Source organism: Geotrypetes seraphini, chromosome 7 (assembly GCF_902459505.1).
Source record: "Geotrypetes seraphini chromosome 7, aGeoSer1.1, whole genome shotgun sequence".
Taxonomy (NCBI): domain Eukaryota; kingdom Metazoa; phylum Chordata; class Amphibia; order Gymnophiona; family Dermophiidae; genus Geotrypetes; species Geotrypetes seraphini.
This window is the reverse complement of record NC_047090.1, coordinates 133,145,539-133,166,261: the sequence shown is the minus strand read 5'-3', so window position 1 is coordinate 133,166,261 and position 20,723 is coordinate 133,145,539. Positions and strand designations below refer to the sequence as shown.

Sequence of the window (20,723 nt, the reverse complement as noted above, 5' to 3'; positions counted from 1 at the left end):
GTGATATTTAGCGAGATCTTTCCATTCAGGGAACCCTTCCTGAATAGATTGCTTCAATTGCAACCATTTAAAATATTGTGTTTTATTGAGACCAAATTTTTGTTGCAATTGTGAAAACTCCAGCAATTTATCATTTTTAATTACATTATCCAAAGTGCGAATGCCTGCTATCATCCAATGTTTCCAGATGACTTTAAAACCGCCAATTTTGATCTTGGGGTTTAGCCATATAGTTTGGTTGGTTGATTTACTAATTGGAATTTGAGTAAGATTACTTATGTATTTTAGAGTTTTCCAGGTATCCATAAATATTTTATGATCTTTGTATAACCTTGGCATTTTGATACTAATTACATGATTAAGACGTAATGGAAATATAAGCCTCCTTTCTAGCCAAAACCAGTCTGGAATATTATCTGTAGGTTCTGGGAGGATCCAATACATACCATGACGTAAGATATAGGCTTGATGATACCTATAAAAGTTGGGAAAATTTACCCCTCCCTCTTTAATTGGTTTTTGTAATGACGCTAGAGCAATTCTTGGTTTTTTATTAAGCCATATAAATTTTGTCAAAGTCCTATTTATTTTTGTATAAAACGAATCTTGAAAGAAAACTGGTATCATCCCCATTTGGTAACATACTACAGGTAGAATCATCATTTTTACAGTTTGTACTCTTCCCCACCAAGATAAATGCAAAGGATTCCATTGCTCGCACATTTCTATTATTTTTTGTAATAAGCATTTTTCATTAATTTTCATTGTTTCATCTACTGTTTTTGTTATCAAAATTCCAAGATATTTAATATATTCTTCCTTCCAAACAAAAGGGAATGTATCAAATAAACCTTTTGTACAATGTATATTTAGTGGAAGAATCTCTGATTTATTCCAATTAATTTTATATCCTGAAAAATTTCCAAATTTCTCAATCAATTCAAGTAGATGTGGAATGGTGGATTCTGGATTTTTCAGATATAGTAATAAATCATCTGCATAAGCAGATATCTTATATTCTTTATCTGAATGAGGTATACCTTGTATCTCCTTAGCTTGTTGGATGGCTAATATTAAGGGTTCTAAAGCAATATCAAACAGCAAAGGGGATAAGGGACATCCTTGTCTAACTCCTCTCTGTAGATTAAATTTTTCTGAAAACGTATTATTAATATATAGTCTAGCAGAAGGGGAGCTATACATTGTTTGTATCATTTGTATAAATCCAGGACCTATACCAAACCATTCCATTGCTTGATACATAAAAGGCCATTCTACTCTATCAAAGGCCTTTTCTGCGTCTAATGAAATTGCAAAAGTAGGTTCATTCATTTTCTTTGTTAAATATAACATATGGAATGTTAATCTGGTATTGTGAGATGAATGTCTTTGAGCAACGAATCCTGTTTGATGCATACCTATTATATGGGGGAGAGCTTTAGCTAATCTTAGCGCAAGTATTTTTGCTAATAATTTTCCATCTACATTTATTAAAGATATTGGTCTATAGTTTGAGACCAAAGTGGGATCTTTATTGGACTTTGGCAAAACAATAGTCAAAGATTCTGCTATAGTGCCTTTAATACAACCTTTATTGAGCTGATATTGATAGAGATTTAATAAATAGGGTAATAAAAAATTTTGAAATGTTTTATAAAATTCCACTGTATATCCATCACCACCTGGAGCGGATCCAACTCTAAGGGACTTCAAAGCTGTTCCTAATTCTTTTAGTGATATTGGTTCTTCCAAACTTCGTTTTATATGTTCAGGAATTTTTGGACCCTCTAACATTTTTAAAAATTCAAAACCATCTTTTTCTTTATTTGGATAATTTTCGGAAGAATAAAGAGATTTATAAAATTTCAAGAATTGTTTTAAAATAGGTTCAATTTGTGTATATGTATTTCCATTTTCATCTTTTATTGCTATTAATTTTGTTTTTCTTTTTTTCGCTTTAAGATAGTTTGCCAGTATTCTTCCTGATTTGTTTGAATTACCATAATACAATGTTTGTTGAGAAAATAAATCTTTCCTAATCATTTTAGATGAGATCTCATTATATTTACCTTTTAATTTTAATAATTCTTGTTGAATAGAATATTCCCATTTTTCTATAAGTTTTGATTCTAAATTTTTTATCTCTTTTTCTAAGAATAAAAATTGTTTTTTAATTTGTTTTTTTAGAAAAGCCGAATAAGAAATTATTTGTCCTCTAATTGATGCCTTAAAAGCATCCCATAAAGTTTCTCTGTTAATATCATCATTATCATTTATTTGAAAAAATTCTTTCATTTTTGTTAGAAGATTTTCACAAAAGTTTTGGTCAACCAACAGTGTATTATCCATTTTCCAAATTGGTCTGTTATTATTTTGATCTGTAGTTTTAATTTTGATCCACACTCCACCATGGTCAGATAGAATAATTGGATCAATGGCAGCTTGTGTCACTTGATGTGCAAGATGATTTGAAGTAAAGATATAATCTATTCTTGAAAAGGAATTATGAACATGAGAACAGAAAGAAAATTCCCGACCATCAAAATGAAGTATTCTCCATATATCTATTAAATCACAAGATTGAATCAAATTATCTAGTCCCATAGATTTCATAACTCTACTTGGGTTTTTATCTAATAAAGGATCCATTACAGCATTGAAGTCCCCTGCTACTATAAGATTTGAAGTAGCCAGTGGTATGATCAGTTGTTGAAGAGTTTTAAAGAATTCATTTTGGTTCGAATTAGGGGCGTATATATTGATTAACGTCATGGTAGTATTTCCCATATTCATTTCCACCATTATCCATCTTCCATGAATATCTGAAGCTTTTAGTTTAAATGAAGCAGAGCATTTTTTATTAATTAAAATAGCAACACCTGCTTTTTTCCCTATAGCTGGTGAGAAAAAACATTGTTTGACCCAGCCTCCTTCTAGCTTTTTAGATTCTATATGTGAGAGGTGGGTCTCTTGTATAAGACATATATCTGCATCTTGCCTTTTTAAAAATGATAATGCTTTTTTCCTTTTTATCATATGATTTAGACCATTAACATTTAAAGACATAATTTTAATATCCATTTATTTTTAAATTTTCAGGTATTAAATTATGTATATTTTCCCAATGTTTTAAGTATTTCATTTCTCTTTTTTCCTTTACCCCCATGATTACCTTATATATTTCCCCTTTATTCCCTCCCATCCCTCTTATCCCTCCCTTCCCCCCCTCATTAATTACGAAAACTTGGATACGCAGGTTGAGGTTAGATTTAGATAACTCCGACAAGCTATTAATAATTATCTAAAGTACTACCATTTTTTCTCTATTTCTATATATTTTCTCTTATTTTATTATTAATTATAAGAATAAGTAAAAAGTTTTTCATTCTTATGTATTGAGAGATTATTTTCTATATTTGTATGTCTTTAAATCCATAAGAATGAATATATTACATTACCTATATCTTAGAACATTTCAATTAAAATTCATTTCTTTTCAGGTGGTATATTATTTTTACTTTAAAAAGCTTTCATACCTGGGTATATTAAGTTTATCATGTTAAGAGCATTCCAATTTAGCCTCTTTCCTCAGAACTGTAACAAGAGTCTTCAGCACAGGAATCCCCCCTCCTCTTATGCTCATTATTTTCCTATGATTCACGAGAGAGTTGTCAATTAAGAGAAGCCAACAATCCCATCAATGTTCTCGTTAGCTCTGTTTCAATAGCATACTCTCCAGACATCTATGATTTTAAAGTATCTGAGGCCTGTGTAGACGAGAGTGGAGTCCTGTGCCAAAAACCCTCCCTTTATCATCCATAGAGGATTGCCAGGTTGAACAATTGTGGGTACTAAAATTCAACTTAATAAATTAAAAGAACAATTATCTATAAAGATGAAACATAAAATTTGAGATATATATATTTAAAAAACTTTTCAGGTAATTTTTGCGTTTCAGATATATTCTTTTCATATATATCGTATTTGAAACGCATTTTAATGTATTTGAAAAGCAAAATTAAACCTGAAGTACCACCTTCAATCGGAAATATAACAAACCAATCAGTTAGTCTTTTTTATAATCTTCTCTGTGGTTGAAGGATGATTCCTTCTCCCCATTACTCCGCCTTCAGAATTTCTCATCCAATCAGTATATCTTTAAATTTGTTGAAAAAACTTTCTTCGTCATTATTTGAGTTCGAAGATGTGTTTCAATTCATTTTCGTTCCTGTCAGTAAGTTTATTCTATTTATTCTGAGTAGAATTTTAAAATTTTTGTATTTTTTCAGTTTTCTTATTTTCCATGGAGAATGTTGCAAGTTGTTTAAGTCTTTAATACGATCCTTGTGTGTTCTTTTTCCATTGCTTTCCGTTCCAATCTGTCTTTAACCAATGTTCTTTTATTGAAATTCATTATCATATAAGTCAAAGTTTTCACAAATTGGTCAATAGTCTTTAGTATGAACTCATTAAATGATCTTTAGATTGTCATAGGTTGCTCCAGTTGATTTATAAATTCCTGTAGTTTTTTTGGATCTGTAAAGTTTTGCGTTTTGTTAGCAATGGTAACCTTCATAATCGCCGGATAGAGGAGCCCAAATCTAGCTCCTAGAGATCTTAGTTGTGGTCTCATGTCTAAGAATTGTTTTCTTCTTGTTGCTGTTTCTTTTGCAAAGTCCGGGACAATGTATATTTTTGAATCTTGGCATTTAAGATTTTTGATTTCCTTGGCTATTTGGCATATTTCAACTGCTTGTTGATGTCTTAAAAGTTTGAAAATTAAAGTTCTTGGACCTGTTTGAGTGTTATTTCTTTGTGTTGGAATCCTATGAGCTCTTTCAATTTCCAGTTCCGTTTTAAATTTCAGTGGTAGTATTTTAGGTAGAAATTTTTCAAGAAATGCAATCGGATCATTCTTTTCCACTCCTTCAGGTAATCCGATTATTCTTAAATTATTCCGTCTTTCACGATTCCGGCTGTCTTCAAGATTCTTTTTTATCTCTGTTATTTCTTTCCATATGATTTTGCTGTGATTCATATCTGTATTTAATTGTTCTGTAATATCTTCTAATGTTGAAATTCTATTTTCTGTAATGTCTACTCTTTTAGTTAGGATTGCAGCATCTTCCATTGCTTTTTGTAGTTTTTTGTTACTATCTAAGACAATTTCTTTTATTTGTCTTAGTTCTTCCATAACATCCAGATTTTTTTCTGTTGGTAATGGGATTTTAGAGGGTGTACCTGGCTCAGGTTTCGACCTCTTATTGCTTCCCGATGTTCCAGCTCCCAAGTCAGCTTTATTTTGTTTAGTTGAAGTCATATTTCAATATGTATTTTAGTTTCTTTAAAATTAAAATTTAAAATATTTGGTAGTAGTTCTTTTTAATATATTTGCATATAAGGAGCTATTCGTTTATCCAACCATCCGTCCAAGCCACGCCCCTTTTTTTTTTTTTTTTTTTTTTTTTTTTTTTTTTTCTCAGTATTCTTAAAGCAACTGTAAGTTATTTGTCTTAGGTTCTATTACTGTGAGAAAAATGTCAGTAATCTTTCTTTCTTTTTTTCTCCTTCAAGCCCTATCTCAGTCTCTATGAAGGCAATAAGATTCAGAGTAGTAAATCTTTTTTAGATATGGCTGGTTATTCTTTTATAGGATTAATTTATCAAACTTGTTGTGACATCTAGCTTCAGCGCTGAAAAATTTGTAGCCTTCTTTTCTAGCTCTCCTCTTATAAGCCCAATCGCAGCCTCTACCGAGGAGAGCAATATTCCATCCAATGTATTTATTTCAGCATCTCTCAATTGCTTCAATGTCACTTTTTTCAGGTTACATTAATCCTTTTATTTGTCCTTTTCTCACGGCCCAAACGCTGAGAAAAACCTACAATCTCCTATATCTAATCTTTTCAAGTACAACAGCAGAGATTGATATTTTATTGATATTTATATTTATCCTTCACAAATTTTTTTTCGAAGTTAGCAGTAAAAAAAAAAAAACCGTTGCCCAGTAGATTTTACTACAGACCTTGCTTTATCTCCAGCAGAGGACAGTTACTTTGAAACAGCTTATTTCCTTAGTATGACAGGCATCAGGCGTTTCAAAACTTTTATCCCTATCACTAAGCAGCTCACCGGCAGTCCCAGACTTTGTTAATTATTTTTTTAATTAATTAATTTTTTTTTTCGATCCAAGATGGCCGCGATCGCGGCGCACCGAGCAACCGCCCGCAAAACCCCACCCTCGGGAAACCTCTCCTTCGCGCTTCACACCGGAGAACTCCGATCGTGCCAAAGAGGAGGGGAAAGGGAGCCTCCTCGGCCCTACGGCGTCTCAAATCAGTCTCCTCCGGTAATATCTAAGAGCTGCTGAGACGGACTCAGCCCTCCACACCTCACCTCCCCGAAACAAAAACGGCACCTCTATCTCCCGACTCTCACTCAAAACGGCACCCCCTTCTCTCCAACTCGATTAAGGAGGTAAACTTTAATTTAAATGTAAAATCTTGTTTTTTTTTGTAGTTTTTTCTGAAAATTAAGCCTGTTTGTACGGAGCTATTTCTTCACCCAACCGTCTTCATTCGCGTCCAAGCCACGCCCTCGCGTAGCTGGTTTTAAGAAAGGTTTGGACAAATTCTTAGAGGAAAAGTCCATAGTCTGTTATTAAGACATGAGGAAGCCTCTGCTTGCCCTGATCAGTAGAATGGAATGTTGCTACTCTTTGGATTTTGGCCAAGTACTTGTGACCAGGATTGGCCACCGTGAGAATGGGCTACTGGGCTTGATAGACCATTAATCTGACCCAGTAAGGCTATTCTTATGTTCTTTGACTGGACTCCTGACTCTTACGCGTGACTCTGCTGAGGGGGAAAGGGCTCTTAGGGTAGGGAACCCTGGCGTGACCAACGCCGCGACTTTCAAGGAGTCACTGTGGCTACTGAAATTCAAGCATGTTTTGTACATAATACTGAAATTCTAGAGCAAAACTGTCCAGACCAACCATAAGGCCCCTGCAGGTGCTTCTGTGGACCCTTTTGGAGTTTGCTGGCTGTGCTTCGCCAGGGACGCACTTTCTCCATTTCTCTGCTCCAACTTGGATTTCAGACTTGGCCCTCGAGGCATCTGCAATCCCATATCCCCAGAGGGAATAGGGGAAGCTAAGCCAGTGGCTCCCATCCCCCTGCGTGCAGCACATGATCGGTCCTGCTGGGGCAGCCATCCAGCACGTCTGGTATGAATCCAAGAAATCTGGCCCAGAGGAGTCCATCTAGTACACTTTTTTATTTTTATTTATAATTTCCAATCATTACATTAACATAATGAACAAAGAAAAAGACAAATCATTACAATTTTACAATCAATAACCCATCAATTCATAATTCTTTTCAAGCCCACAATACTGGGGAGATATACTTCATTTCAGAAAATATTAAATTAGGAAAAACTTGAATGAACTCAAAGTCCAAACATTATGGACCTGGGTCCAATCATTAATTAATAGGGTTTAACTATTTACTTCCTCTTTTCTATTTAGGTAAACAGTAATCATTTCATTTCTCTAGTCAGTAGAAATTGTTGTAACTGTATTGGGTCCCAAAACACAAATTCAGTGTCTTGTAATTTAACAAGGCACTTACATGGAAATTTTTTTTTTTTTTTTTTTTTAAAGATGCCTCCAGAGCTACTACTCTAATTTTTAATCTAGTACAATTTTAAGTCAATCTGAGGTAAATAGGAGGCTTTTATTTAAAAAATCAGGAAATCCAAGATTTCTACTGCAACAGTGATTTTGGAACTAAAAACAGCCTGTGGGAGCTAATGGAGGACAAAAAAAAATTCAGAAGTTAGGATTTTAGGGGTGGGGGGATCCTGTCCCTACCCAAAGAAACCACCAAAAATCAATTTTAAAAGACTCCCCCGCCAACCCCCAATTTTGTATCATAGGCTCCACTGTTCTCCCCAGAAATTTTTTCCAGCCGGGTGGCATGAAAAAGTAGCCAGGTGGGGCGGGGCAGGGAGGGGCGGGGAAATTTAGTAGTGGGGAAAATTAAATGTATACTATTTTTATTAGTTAATTATTATTATTTTCTAATGCTCGATATGACTTCCTTTTTTAAGGTTTGTCACTTGTGCCAGAATATTTTTACTAAATTTAAGAAGTATCCAATTCTAGAAGTGAATAATTAGATATTCACCCTCTTTCAAAAAGTATAGAAGTTTAAAAAAGGGAAATGAGTTAATGAAGTCATTAGGTTCAATCTAACCATTTATTTCTGCATGAATTTAAACAACTAAAAAAAAAAGATAAATATAGCTCATCCAGTCATACAAGAAATGGCTGTACAACACCTCTAATAATGTTTTGATCACTAGGTTCCTTCCTGAGGTCTCACTGAGGATATGAAATAGATGCTATCCCCACTTCCAGACCTCTTCCACATAATTTATGGAGAGGTGTTACTGAGCCTTGAAGGACACCTGTGTGATTGATCTTTATCTGCTTCTTTTTTATTTTGCTGTAGTGCAAAGTAAGAGTTAGGGCAAAACAGTATAGGTAAAGATGCAGGTAATAATTAGCAATGTATTAAAAATATTTTATTTTTATATGCTTATAATGTCATTTGAAAGCTGCTTGATGATAATACAACTTTAATTTAATTCTTTATAATGTGTGTGTCTGTGTGTTGGGGGGGGACAACACCTACGTCAACAGTAAAGTTAGAATAGGGTCATTAAATCCAGTGGTGTACCTAGTATATTTGACAACCAGTGCTAATCATTTTTTTAACAACCCCCTCCTCTATATAAAAAAAGATATTTTTAGTAATAATCCATGAGTCACACAATAAGGGTGCATCTATGAAAAGGCAGCATCTTAAACACTGCAGTGAGCATTAGAACACCAACACACGCATTGTAAAACTAAACAAACCAGATCCTACACAGTCAATTGATCCTGTAGTCGATGCTAACAGAAAGCCATGTCTTTTTCATACACACAGAACACAGATACACCCTTGCCCAATATGGAATATTCCCAAACTAAAAATAGAAATATGTAGACAAAAGTTAAACTGAACCAAGAAACCAGACTCTGCATACAATGCAACACCACAGAAACAGTGACACATGTCCCCTAATACTGTGCAAAATATAAAGACAGTAGATGTAAATTTGAAAAAAACTTCTACATAAGTCACCACTTTACAAATTAACAAATAGAAATAAAATAATGAAAAATATGAAAATTCCATTTTATTGGACTAATCCATTTTTCAATTAGCTTTCAGAGTTCAAATCTTTCTTCAAGACAGTACAGTATACAGCTGTTATGGTATCCTGTCCTGACCTGAGGAAAGTATTTATTCCCCCCCAAAATTGCCTTATTTCCATTTCCTATTGATAAATTTTAATCAATATAGTTACAATACTACTTGATTCTACCTAAAGCAACAAAAATATTTTTTTTCTACCTTTTGTCGTTTCTGCTTTAGTCATCTTCTCTTCACTCTCTTCTTTCTATTCAGCATTTGTCCTCGCTCCCTTCCATGCAACATCTGTCCTCTCTCTTTGCCCCTTCCACCCAGCCTCTACCCTCTCTCTACCCCTTCCATCTACTGTCCACCCTATCTCTGCCCCTTGCATCCACTGTCCACCCTTTCTGCCTTTTTCATCCAGTGTCTGCCCTCTCTCTGTTCCATATGGTATCTTCCCTCTTTCTATGTCCCTTCAATAAACTCTATATCCTGTGCCCTTTCTCTCCTTTGTACATGATTTATTTCAGCTTCAACCCCTCTCCATTTTTTGTCTCCACCCCTCCCCTATGCTCTGGCATCTCTCTCTTCTTTCCTTCCTTCCCACTCCACCCCATGGTCTGACATCTCTGTCTCCTTCCCTTCTCCCCCCCTCTCCAGTATCTGCCTCCTGTCTTTCCCCTTTGGTCCAGGCCTCTCTCTTTCTCTCCGTCTTTCTTCTGTGAGGTGATCATGTTGATCTTGAACACTGAATAATTCTTCCACATTCTCCATATCACTGTACTGTAGTCTGGTCCAGCAGACTGCTTTGGCACTATTACATGGGTAATAGTAAATTCATTATGCATCAGCTTTCCACACAGAATGCCACAAGTCTCTATTTCTTGTGCTGTGTTTACATCTGCCAGCAGCAGAAACTTGTGAGACCGATCCCTTGGCAATACTACACTTCCGAGCCCTTTGACCATCTGGTTCTGTATGGCTGCAGGCTTTAAAGTTCTGTTTAATGGAGGAGACTGTCCAGCATACATAGTTGCATCACTCTTAAGGATCTGATCAGAGATTACATTAGACAAGGTGGTATTTTTAGACATAGAAAAACAGGACATGTTCTCTTCAATCTGCTCTGATGCCCTTTAATGTTCGTCTGATCTCGGGCTAAATCTTGCCTCCTGAGCTGATCTTCAAAGGAGAGCGGAGTGAGAGCCATATCGGCAGTGAAATCCGTTTTGGGCCGCATGTTGTGTAGGGCTGGACTAAGGCAAGTTGTAAGCTTCCTTCCATCGCTGACCTATCTTCCATAAGTCAGCAACGGAGGGAAGCTTACAACTCGCTGCTCTTGCTTGCTTCGGGCCTTCCTCGTTGCCGGGTCCTGCCTTCACGAAAACAGAAAGTAGGCAGGACCCGGCAGCGAGGAAAGCCCGAAGCAAGCAAGAACAAGTTGTAAGCTGACCTGTCTCCGATAGCAAACCCATGCTCCGGGAGGTGTGCAAGTCCGACTTCCCTTCTCTTCCCCCCTCGGGACGTGACTTCCGGTTTCGGAGAGAAGTGGCATGCACATGTTAGAGCCCCGGAGCATGGGTTCAAGTCGCTTGCTGGCGTTAAAAACTTAAAAAAAAAAAAAGTCAAGCTCCTGCGATTCAGGCTGTGCCGAGTCAGCCCGGTAAATCTCCAAGCCGGTGAGAAGGGGTTTTTTAAAAATGTTGAGCAGAAGGCGGCAGCAGCAGCAGGATTGCAATCGAGATTACAGCCGGGCGCTCATCTAAATTAGCTGGGCGGAGCGCCCGGCTGAAAGGCCCTGGGGAGAACACTGGGCTCTTCAGCCTGTTCTCACTGTGCAATGCTGTACTGGGAGCTGCATAGGCTGAAACATCAGCCAGAGAGAAAGGAAGGAGTTCTGCCTCAGACAAGCCTGGAAAGCTGACAGCTTGTTTATTCAGACTACTCTAAAGTCCCCTAACCAGGCTGGGACCTCAACTCCCACTGGAACTAGCACACGTGCAACAGTGGGAAGAAACGCAGTCAGCCCAGATCCTGGCAAAAACCTCCAAGGACCTCCCCCTCTCAGCCTGCACTCAAGCTCTCTGAGGACAAAACCTGAAGCAAGCCCTGCTCCCAAAGGAACAGTCCCTGAGCTCCTGGATTGTTAATGCAGGCTGGCCAAGCAGGTGCCCTTCTAAGCAGGCTGCCCCTTAGCTGCAGACTTCTATCTTTAAGTCTGTATCCTTCTGCAACCAGAGATGTACAGAAACCAGGAGCCTCTGCAGCACTAAAAAGCCTTGCAATTAGATAATAAAATCCCAAATTAATTAAAAATAAACACGAACAGAAGAGACAGACTCCTACCATCTCACTTATAGAGAGAAAGAAACAGGACTTGCAGGATAGCCTAGAGTGGAGGTGGAGCAGAAAAAATGTAAATGAAGCTCTACACAGAATCTCTTTGACCTGACACCGTTTAAGAATGATGTGTCTATTGCACTAGAAGTTATATTACTATTGGAATCGATGGAAATGTGAACTGCTGATCTTTCAACCACCTTACCAATAAATAACAGCAACATCAATTAAAATAAGAAATTACAGATAGTTTGTACTGGGGTTTTTTCTTCCACATTTTATTGAAAATCTGGCATTTTCTGCAGTATATTCTGCAGACTGGGATGTGATAAAACAGCACGTTCCAAAGATATTTTTGAATAGGCATATTAGTCAGCTGGAGTTACTAGCTCAGTGTGCCTAAAAGTTAGAATACAATCAGTGACAAAACCAGCAAAAAAGATACAATACAAATTTTCACATTTTCTTTCTCGTCTCTCCACATGCAACAGTATGAAAAAGTTGGACAACTTATAGCTCATAAATACTCACTTGTTTTTATATACCCAGGCACCAAGTTTGTCCTTTGCCGAGGGGGAAGTTCCTTTGCACTCTATTCTATCCCACTGCAACATTGAGGATCCAGGTTTCAAGTTCAACATATAAAACTGAACCAAAAAAAGGATTAAAAATGTCATTTTGATCTTCTGAACAATGTTCTCCACTTCCCACCCCACATTCTCAAGACCGTGCTGTTGGGCGATTCAGACCTAGCCAATAGGGCTTGAAGTGAAAGCTGCCCCAAAGCCAACCCCTTTAGTCATTTCTGCAGAACTTGTAATCTTGCATTTCCATCCAAGATCCAGTACAGTGGAATCTTGGTTTACGAGCATAATTTGTTCCAGAAGCATGCTCGTAAACCAAATTACTCGTATATCAAAGCGAGTTTCCCCATAGGAAGTAAGAGAAACTCACGTTCCCACCACCCCCACCCCGTGAGGCCAATGGCATTGCTCCACCCAAGAACTGGCATCACTCAACCCCCCCCCTCCCCCGTGCGATCAAGCACCGCCCGCCCGAACAGCATTCAGCCTTACCCCATCTGGCACAGGACGTGCTGGTGAAACAAGTTACTGCCTCTTGCCTGGGCCTTGAGCGGAGAGAGCGAGAACCAGAAGGCCTTAAGCATGCGCAGAAGCTCAAGGCCCAGGCAAGAGGCAGGAACTTCTTTCACTGGCACCGGCACAACCTGTGGGCTGCGTGCCGGTGCCAGATGGGGTAAGGCTGAATGCTGTTTGGGCTGGGGGTGCTCACAAATTGAGTCAACGCTCAGTTTGCAAGACAAGATTTGCGAGAATGTTTTGCTCATCTTGCAAAACATTTGCAAACCGCGTTACTTGCAAACCGAGGTTCGACTGTACTTCTAAACCCTGGAGGCCAACAGCTCTTCAGCCAAATTACAATTAAAACTGAATTTGCTATACTTGGCTTAATATAATAAAAACACAGCAGTGTACAAAAACAACAACAACAAAAACAACAGAAAATAAGGAACTCCCAAAAATAAAATAGTTAAGTACTCTCTCTACCGATATACACCCCAATGTACAAAAAGTAAAACTACAAAAAAGCACAGTTACTTACCGTAACAGGTGTTATCCTAGGGACAGCAGGCAGATATTCTTGACTGATGGGTGACGGCACCGACGGAGCCCCGGTACAGACAATTTTAGAGTGATTGCACTCTAAGAACTTGAAAAGTTCTAGTAGGCCGCACCGCGCACGCACGAGTGCCCTCCCGCCCGACAGAGGCGCGCGGTCCCCAGTTAGGATAAGCCAGCTAAGAAGCCAACCCGGGGAGGTGGGTGGGACACAAGAATATCTGCCTGCTGTCCCTGGATAACACCTGTTACGGTAAGTAACTTTGCTTTATCCCAGGACAAGCAGGCAGCATATTCTTGACTGATGGGTGACCTCCAAGCTAACAAAAAGAGGGATGGAGGGAAGGTTGGCCATTAGGAAAACAAATTTTGCAAAACAGATTGGCCGAAGTGTCCATCCCGTCTGGAGAATGCATCCAGACAATAGTGAGATGTAAAAGTATGAACTGAGGACCAAGTAGCAGCTTTACAGATTTCCTCAATAGGAGTGGAACGGAGGAAAGCCACAGATGCTGCCATAGTTCGAACTCTATGGGCCGTGACAGAACCTTCCAGTGTCAGTCCGGACTGAGCATAACAGAATGAAACGCACACTGCAAGCCAATTTGACAACGTACGTTTAGAAACAAGACGTCCCAATTTATTCGGATCAAAGGACAGAAAGAGTTGGGGAGATGATCTGTGGGGCTTAGTACACTCTAAATAGTAAGCTAAAGCCCGCTTACAGTCCAAAGTATGCAGAGCCTGTTCTCCAGAATGAGAGTGAGGTTTCGGAAAGAAGACAGGCAGAACAATGGATTGGTTGAGATGGAATTCAGAGACAACCTTAGGGAGAAACTTTGGATGTGTACGCAGAACCACCTTGTAATGATGAAAAACTGTAAAAGGTGGATCCGCAACTAGTGCATGTAGCTCACTGACCCTCCTGGCAGAGGTTAGAGCAATAAGGAAGACCACTTTCCAAGTGAGAAACTTGAAAGGAGTCGTAGCCAAAGGTTCAAACGGAGGCTTCATTAAGGCGGAGAGAACCACATTTAGATCCCAGACTACAGGGGGAGCTTTAAGAGGTGGTCCCACATTGAAAAGACCCCGCATGAATCTGGAAACCAAAGGATGAGCTGAAAGGAGTTTTCCATGAACTGGCTCATGAAAAGCAGCAATAGCACTGAGGTGGACTCTGATGGAAGTAGACTTGAGACCAGAGTCAGACAAAGAAAGAAGGTAATCCAACAAGGTCTCCACTGCAAGGGACGTAGGATCATGATGATGAAGAAGACACCAGGAAGAAAATCTTGTCCACTTCTGATGGTAACATTGCAGAGTGGCCGGTTTCCTGGAGGCATCCAGAATAGAACGAACGGGCTGAGACAAAAGAGTATCATTCGAAGTCAGCCCGAGAGATACCAAGCTGTCAGGTGCAGAGACTGGAGGTTGGGATGTAGAAGGGTCTGCTGATGTTGTGTAAGCAGAGAAGGAAACAGTGGAAGAAGCATAGGCTCCCTGGAACTGAGTTGAAGTAGGAGGGAGAACCAATGTTGCCTGGGCCATCGTGGAGCGATGAGAATCATGGTGGTCTGTTCCCTCTTGAGCTTGAACAAGGTTCGTAACATGAGAGGTAGCGGAGGGAAAGCATACAGGAACAGATTGGACCAATCGAGGAGAAATGCATCCGCTGCCAGACGGTGAGGAGAGTAGAGTCTGGAGCAGAAGAGGGGCAGCTGGTGATTGTGAGGAGCTGCAAAGAGGTCTATCTGAGGAGTGCCCCACTGAGCGAAGATGGACTGTAGAGTTAAAGGATCGAGAGTCCACTCGTGAGGCTGGAGAATTCTGCTGAGTTTGTCCGCTAAGGAATTCTGTTCTCCCTGAATGTAGATAGCTTTCAGGAATAATTGGTGATCTGTGGCCCAAGCCCAAATCTTCTGGGCTTCCTGGCACAAAAGGCGAGAGCCTGTCCCACCCTGCTTGTTGATGTAGTACATCGCAACTTGATTGTCTGTGCACAGTAGTAGGACTTGAGGAAAGAGAAGATGTTGGAAGGCCTTGAGGGCATAAAACATCGCTCTGAGTTCCAGGAAATTGATGTGATGCTTCATTTCCTGGGCTGTCCAAAGTCCTTGAGTTTGGAACTCGTTCAAATGAGCCCCCCAGGCATAAGGGGAGGCGTCGGTGGTGATGACAAGTTGATGAGGAGGTAGATGGAACAGAAGACCTCTGGAGAGATTTGAGGACATCAACCACCATTGTAGAGACTGACGAAGAGATGATGTCACAAATATGTGTTGTGAGCAAGGATCCGTCGCTTGGGACAACTGGGTAGCTAGGGTCCATTGAGGAGTGCGCAGGTGAAGACGTGAGAAGGGTGTGACATGAACTGTCGAGGCCATGTGACCCAAAAGTATCATCATTTGCTTGGCAGGGATGGAACGATGTTGAAGCACCTGCTGACATAGAGATTGAAGAGTTTGAAGACGGTTGGACGGCAGGAATGCTCTCATGAGGATTGTGTCCAGCACCGCTCCAATGAATTGAAGTTGTTGAGTGGGGATGAGATGAGATTTGGGTAGACTGATCTCGAACCCCAGAAGTTGTAGAAACAGGATGGTTTGGTTGGTGGCCAGGAGCACTGTCTGAGAAGAAGTAGCCTTGATTAACCAGTCGTCCAGGTAAGGAAAGACCTGAAGGTGGTGAGAGCGTAGAAAGGCAGCCACCACAATCAGACATTTGGTGAACACTCTTGGAGAGGAGGCAAGATCGAAGGGCAGCACCTTGTATTGGTAATGACAATGATTGACCATGAAGTGGAGGTACTGTCTGGAGGCCAGATTGACCGGTATGTGAGTACATGCCTCTTTGAGATCTAGGGAGCATAGCCAGTCGCCTTGAGTGAGAAGAGGGTAAAGAGTAGCCAAAGAGAGCATCCTGAATTTCTCCTTGACCAAGCATTTGTTGAGATCGCGAAGATCTAGGATGGGTCTGAGATCTCCTGTTTTTTTGGGGACCAGAAAATAACGGGAATAGAATCCCTGCCCCTTTTGATCTAGAGGAACTTCCTCTATGGCGTTCAGAAGGAGGAGGGATTGAACCTCTTGAAGAAGGAGGGAAGACTGAGGAGTGTTCAAAGCAGACTCTCTTGGTAGACTTTGGGTAGGAAGAGTCGAAGTTGAGAGAATAGCCGTGGCGGATGATGTTGAGGACCCACTGATCCGAGGTGATGATTTCCCAACGGCTGATGTAAAAAGCAAGACGTCCTCCTATGGGTCGTGGAAGATGGGCAGATGGTAAAACACTGGCTATGCCCTGGAGAACCAAGTCAAAAGGGTTGGGTAGACTTTTGTGGTGGAGGAGGCTTTACCTGTTGTTGCTGTTCTGGCCTAGGAGTTTGCCGTTGTTGTTGGCGCTGACGTCTAGGCTGTTGAGGAGCCGGTGGCAAAGGACGAACCACATAGCGGCGTTGGTAGGCCGATTGCTGCCTAAAAGGCCTGGTAGGTGGGGTCTTCTTTTTAGATTTGAGGAGAGTATCCCACCTAGTCTCATGGGCAAAGAGTTTTTGTGTAGTGGAGTCCATGGATTCTCCAAAGAGCTCATCGCCTAAGCAAGGCGCATTAGCTAGTCGATCTTGATGGTTGACATCAAGTTCTGAGACTCTGAGCCATGCCAGACGACGCATGGCAACCGACATGGCTGTGGCTCGAGAGGTCAGTTCAAATGTGTCGTAGATCGACCGGACCATGAATTTGCGAAGCTGTAGGAGAGATGAAGAAGTTTGGCGAAACGCAGATCTCTTGCAGTCAGGGAGGTACTTTTCAAAAGCAGTCAGATTTTGAATGAGATGCTTTAGATAAAATGAAAAATGAAAGGCATAATTCCCTGACCTGTTAGCCAACATCGCATTCTGATACAACCTCTTGCCAAATTTATCCATGGCCTTACCTTCTCTGCCAGGAGGGACTGAGGCATATACACTAGCTCCCGTGGATTTTTTTTAGTGTGGATTCCACTAAGAGAGACTCATGTGGGAGTTGCGGTTTGTCAAAGCCAGGAATGGGGATGACTTTATATAAGGAGTCCAATTTACGAGGGGCTCCTGGGATAGTCAAAGGTGTCTCCAGATTCTTGTAAAAAGTCTCTCTCAAGATATCGTGGAGGGGTAATTTCAGAAATTCTCTCTTGGAGGCTGGTCAAAATCCAGTGCATCAAGGAACGCTTTGGATTTTTTGGACTCAGCCTCCAAGGGAATAGAGAGAGATTCACACATCTCTTTCAGAAATGAGGTGAAAGAGGTTGCATCTGGCTTAGAGGACGGATCTAAAACAGAAGGATCCTCGTCAGCCGATGAACACTCCCCCTCAGAGAGAGGAGGCTCTTCGGAGTCACCCCACAGATCAGGATCCCTAACTTGGAAGCTGCGATCCCGGGACTCCGGTGTGGAAGGTTCCAGGTGTCGAGTTTTGTGTGTCGACTTACCCGACCTTAGAGAAGCGGTACCGGGAGATGATAAGGGCTGTATCGGTGCCGAAGTTTGCACAGCCTGGTGTAAGGACCTCGGTTCCGGTGCTAAGATCGGCATGGATACCGAGGAAGCAGAATGTACCGGTACCGACAAAGTGGATGCAGATAAAAGAGGCTGCTCCACTGTCGGTACCGGTGGCTCAGATTGGACCGGGACTGGAAGGCTCGGTGTCAATAGCGCTGGAAGGAGCTGTTGCAACTGCTCCTTGAGTTGCACCTGCAGGACGGCTCCGCGGAAACTAAGAAACTGGGGACCGCGCGCCTCTGTTGGGCGGGAAGGCACTCGCGCGTGCGCGGCCTACTAGAACTTTCCAAGTTCTTAGAGTGCAATCACTCTAAAATTGTCCGTACCGGGCTCCGTCGGTGCCGTCACTCATCAGTCAAGAATATGCTGCTTGTTTGTCCTGGGATAAACACATATATGCACATCAATTTACAATCACTGCTGACTCCCTGAAGAAGCCTTGAAACACTATAGCAAAATATGCAGAACCCTCAACTGTCCTTTCAGAAACACATTCAGAAACTTTACTATCTTTGAAAGCCTCAAGCAAAACACCTCCCACCATCCCTCATGGAAATAGTGGGTTATGTTTATTTAGGTAGTTAGTTTTCTAGCCTGTCCTCCCCAGGAGCCCAGAATAGGTTACAAATGTACATACACAGTAAGACCAACTAACCAGATTAGTATTGCCTTGAGCATGATGTCCACCAAATAAATACAGCATCCCATCTAGAGACACTGCACAACTACCCGACATGGAAGGTGGAATATCACCTGTGGTACTGCTCTTCTTCCTACAAAAGAGAAATTTAAAATAGATGAGTAAACACACAAACCAGTATAAATTAACACAGCTAGAACAAATCACCAAGCTAGCATTCTGACATAATATAGGCAAGTATACATTATAAACCCTTCACAACACTTTACTAGATATTGAAATATCAATATAGCTGTATCTATAGGGAAAGTGCACTTGTCTTGAACTATTGCTAGCTTATCCAGGGGTTTTAGGTTTCCATATGTCACTACTTGCGGAACCTTTTGGGGAGCCCTTTGGTAGGCACGGTAGAACAATTGGTATTGGACGTGCCCCAAACGTTTTGAGGGACTTCTAGGGGGCATCGTCTCTTTATGTCGTAAGGTGTGTCTCTTGGCCCGCAAATGCATATTGCAGTGTTGGACTTCTCCAGAGCCCCCATCCTTTCGAAAGTGGAGACTATCAACTCCATGTTTTGGCTACCTGGGAGGCAAGAATGGTGCAGGGCGAACAAGGCAGACAGAATTTTTTTTTGCTCATTTGGGATTCTTACTTGCAGTCTTTACCCAACTCCCACCCCACCCCCCAGGATGCTAGCTTACTCATGAATGTGTTACGATTGACTATGTTTTGAACTGTAGGTGGGGGGCTTCCCCCTTTCCTTTCAACTGGTTCTTTGAAAAACAACCTTGGAAGGCTTTGCTATGTTCAGGGACCATAAGAGTCTAGGTTCCTGATATTGTTGATAATGGGATTTGGCGGGTTAACTTTGGGGTCGTTCTAGAGGGGGGACACTGTTATATAATGTAAAAAACAACAACTCTGGAATGTTTTGTTACTTTCAATGTTTTGTTATTTTCAATTGGATTGGTTATGGCCTTTGTACACCGTCTTGATTTTTCAGATGTGTGGTGTTCCTGTGTCATCAATAAAAGCTGTTTGAAAAAAAAATAATGGGGAGGTACATAGGCAGTAGTTAATGCCGACAAATGTTATTGATCAATGTCAACAGCTGGAAGACAAGTGTATTCAGCCTCTACCACGCTGCATTGTTCAATCTTCCCATTAAATATTTTGAACTTAAAAACATCCAAGATGCAAGCTATCCAATCCTAAACTTGCACCTATCTGATAAAGGGAAAGGTTATCACAACTATGTCAGGTAAACCAGCAAAGCTGTTAGCTTTTCAGAAAAATCTTTGCATAAGCCTGTTGACATGGCACTGACATACCTAGTATTCCCAAAGATTTTCAAAAGGTTTTCCTTATATATTGTATCCACAAAATTACTAGCCTGGTGAAAACCTTTTTAAAGTTTACCCAGGATTTGTTAGACTGGAGCTTTGCTGATCCTCAACAACTTATATACACTTAGGCCAGATTTGATAAGTGCCAGAATGGAGTACTGCTATCCGCTATAATAGAACCCTTAGCGAGAATGCGCACTTCAATCTCCGTGCGTCCGTGTCACGCATGCGCAGTGTCTGCCTCAGCTGATTTCCTGCCCCGATTTCCGACGCTGGCTGACCTTCTGACTACGCTGCCGCTGTTGAGATGCCTCTTCTCAGCAGCCACGGTTTCATCAATCAGCCGCAGGGCATTTGCTAGGCCGGCCCACTTCGATAATACGAGGTGGGCCAGCCTAGCAAAAGCCCCGAAGCTGCCCGGTCTGGCGGATGCTGGACAGGGGATCAGGGAAGGGAGAAGGGCTACTGCTGAACAGGGGGAGCAGGGAAGAGGTGCTGCTGGATAGGGGGGAGGTAAAAGTAAGGGAGAAGGGCTACTGCTGGACAGGGGGAACAGGGAAGAGGTGCTGCTGGACAGGGGGGAGGTAAAAGTAAGGGAGAAGGGCTACTGCTGGACAGGGGGAACAGGGAAGAGGTGCTGCTGGACAGGGGGGAGGTAAAAGTAAGGGAGAAGGGCTACTGCTGGACAGGGGGAGCAGGGAAAGGGGTGCTGCTGGACAGGGGGGAGAGACAAAGACAGACAGACAGAGGGCCAGGGAGAAAGACAGACAGAGGGCTAGGGAGAAAGACAGACAGACAGAAAGAAATGCCTAAGTCTACACATCTATTCTAGTACCCGTTAATGTAACGGGCTAAAAAACTAGTTCTTTATAATGGTATAATTCTATCAGCGCATCGTAAATACTGCAGCATTATTAAATCCCTTATTAAAAGAAATTCCAGGGGAACACTTGTAATTTCAACTGAAAATGG

General features: G+C 41.0%; 1 protein-coding gene across 2 annotated transcripts in view; it reads right to left on the bottom strand.

Moving 5' to 3' along the window:
• Positions 1–20,723, bottom strand: part of KLHDC2 (kelch domain containing 2) — a 106,803-nt gene that overhangs the window by 71,432 nt on the left and 14,648 nt on the right. For both annotated transcript variants that reach the window (XM_033951927.1, XM_033951928.1), the window contains exons 3-4: positions 18,421–18,538; positions 12,123–12,238 (exon numbers count right to left, since the gene is read on the bottom strand). In XM_033951927.1, the coding sequence (XP_033807818.1) occupies positions 12,123–12,238; positions 18,421–18,538 (234 nt within the window). The remainder of the gene's footprint in view (positions 1–12,122; positions 12,239–18,420; positions 18,539–20,723) is intronic.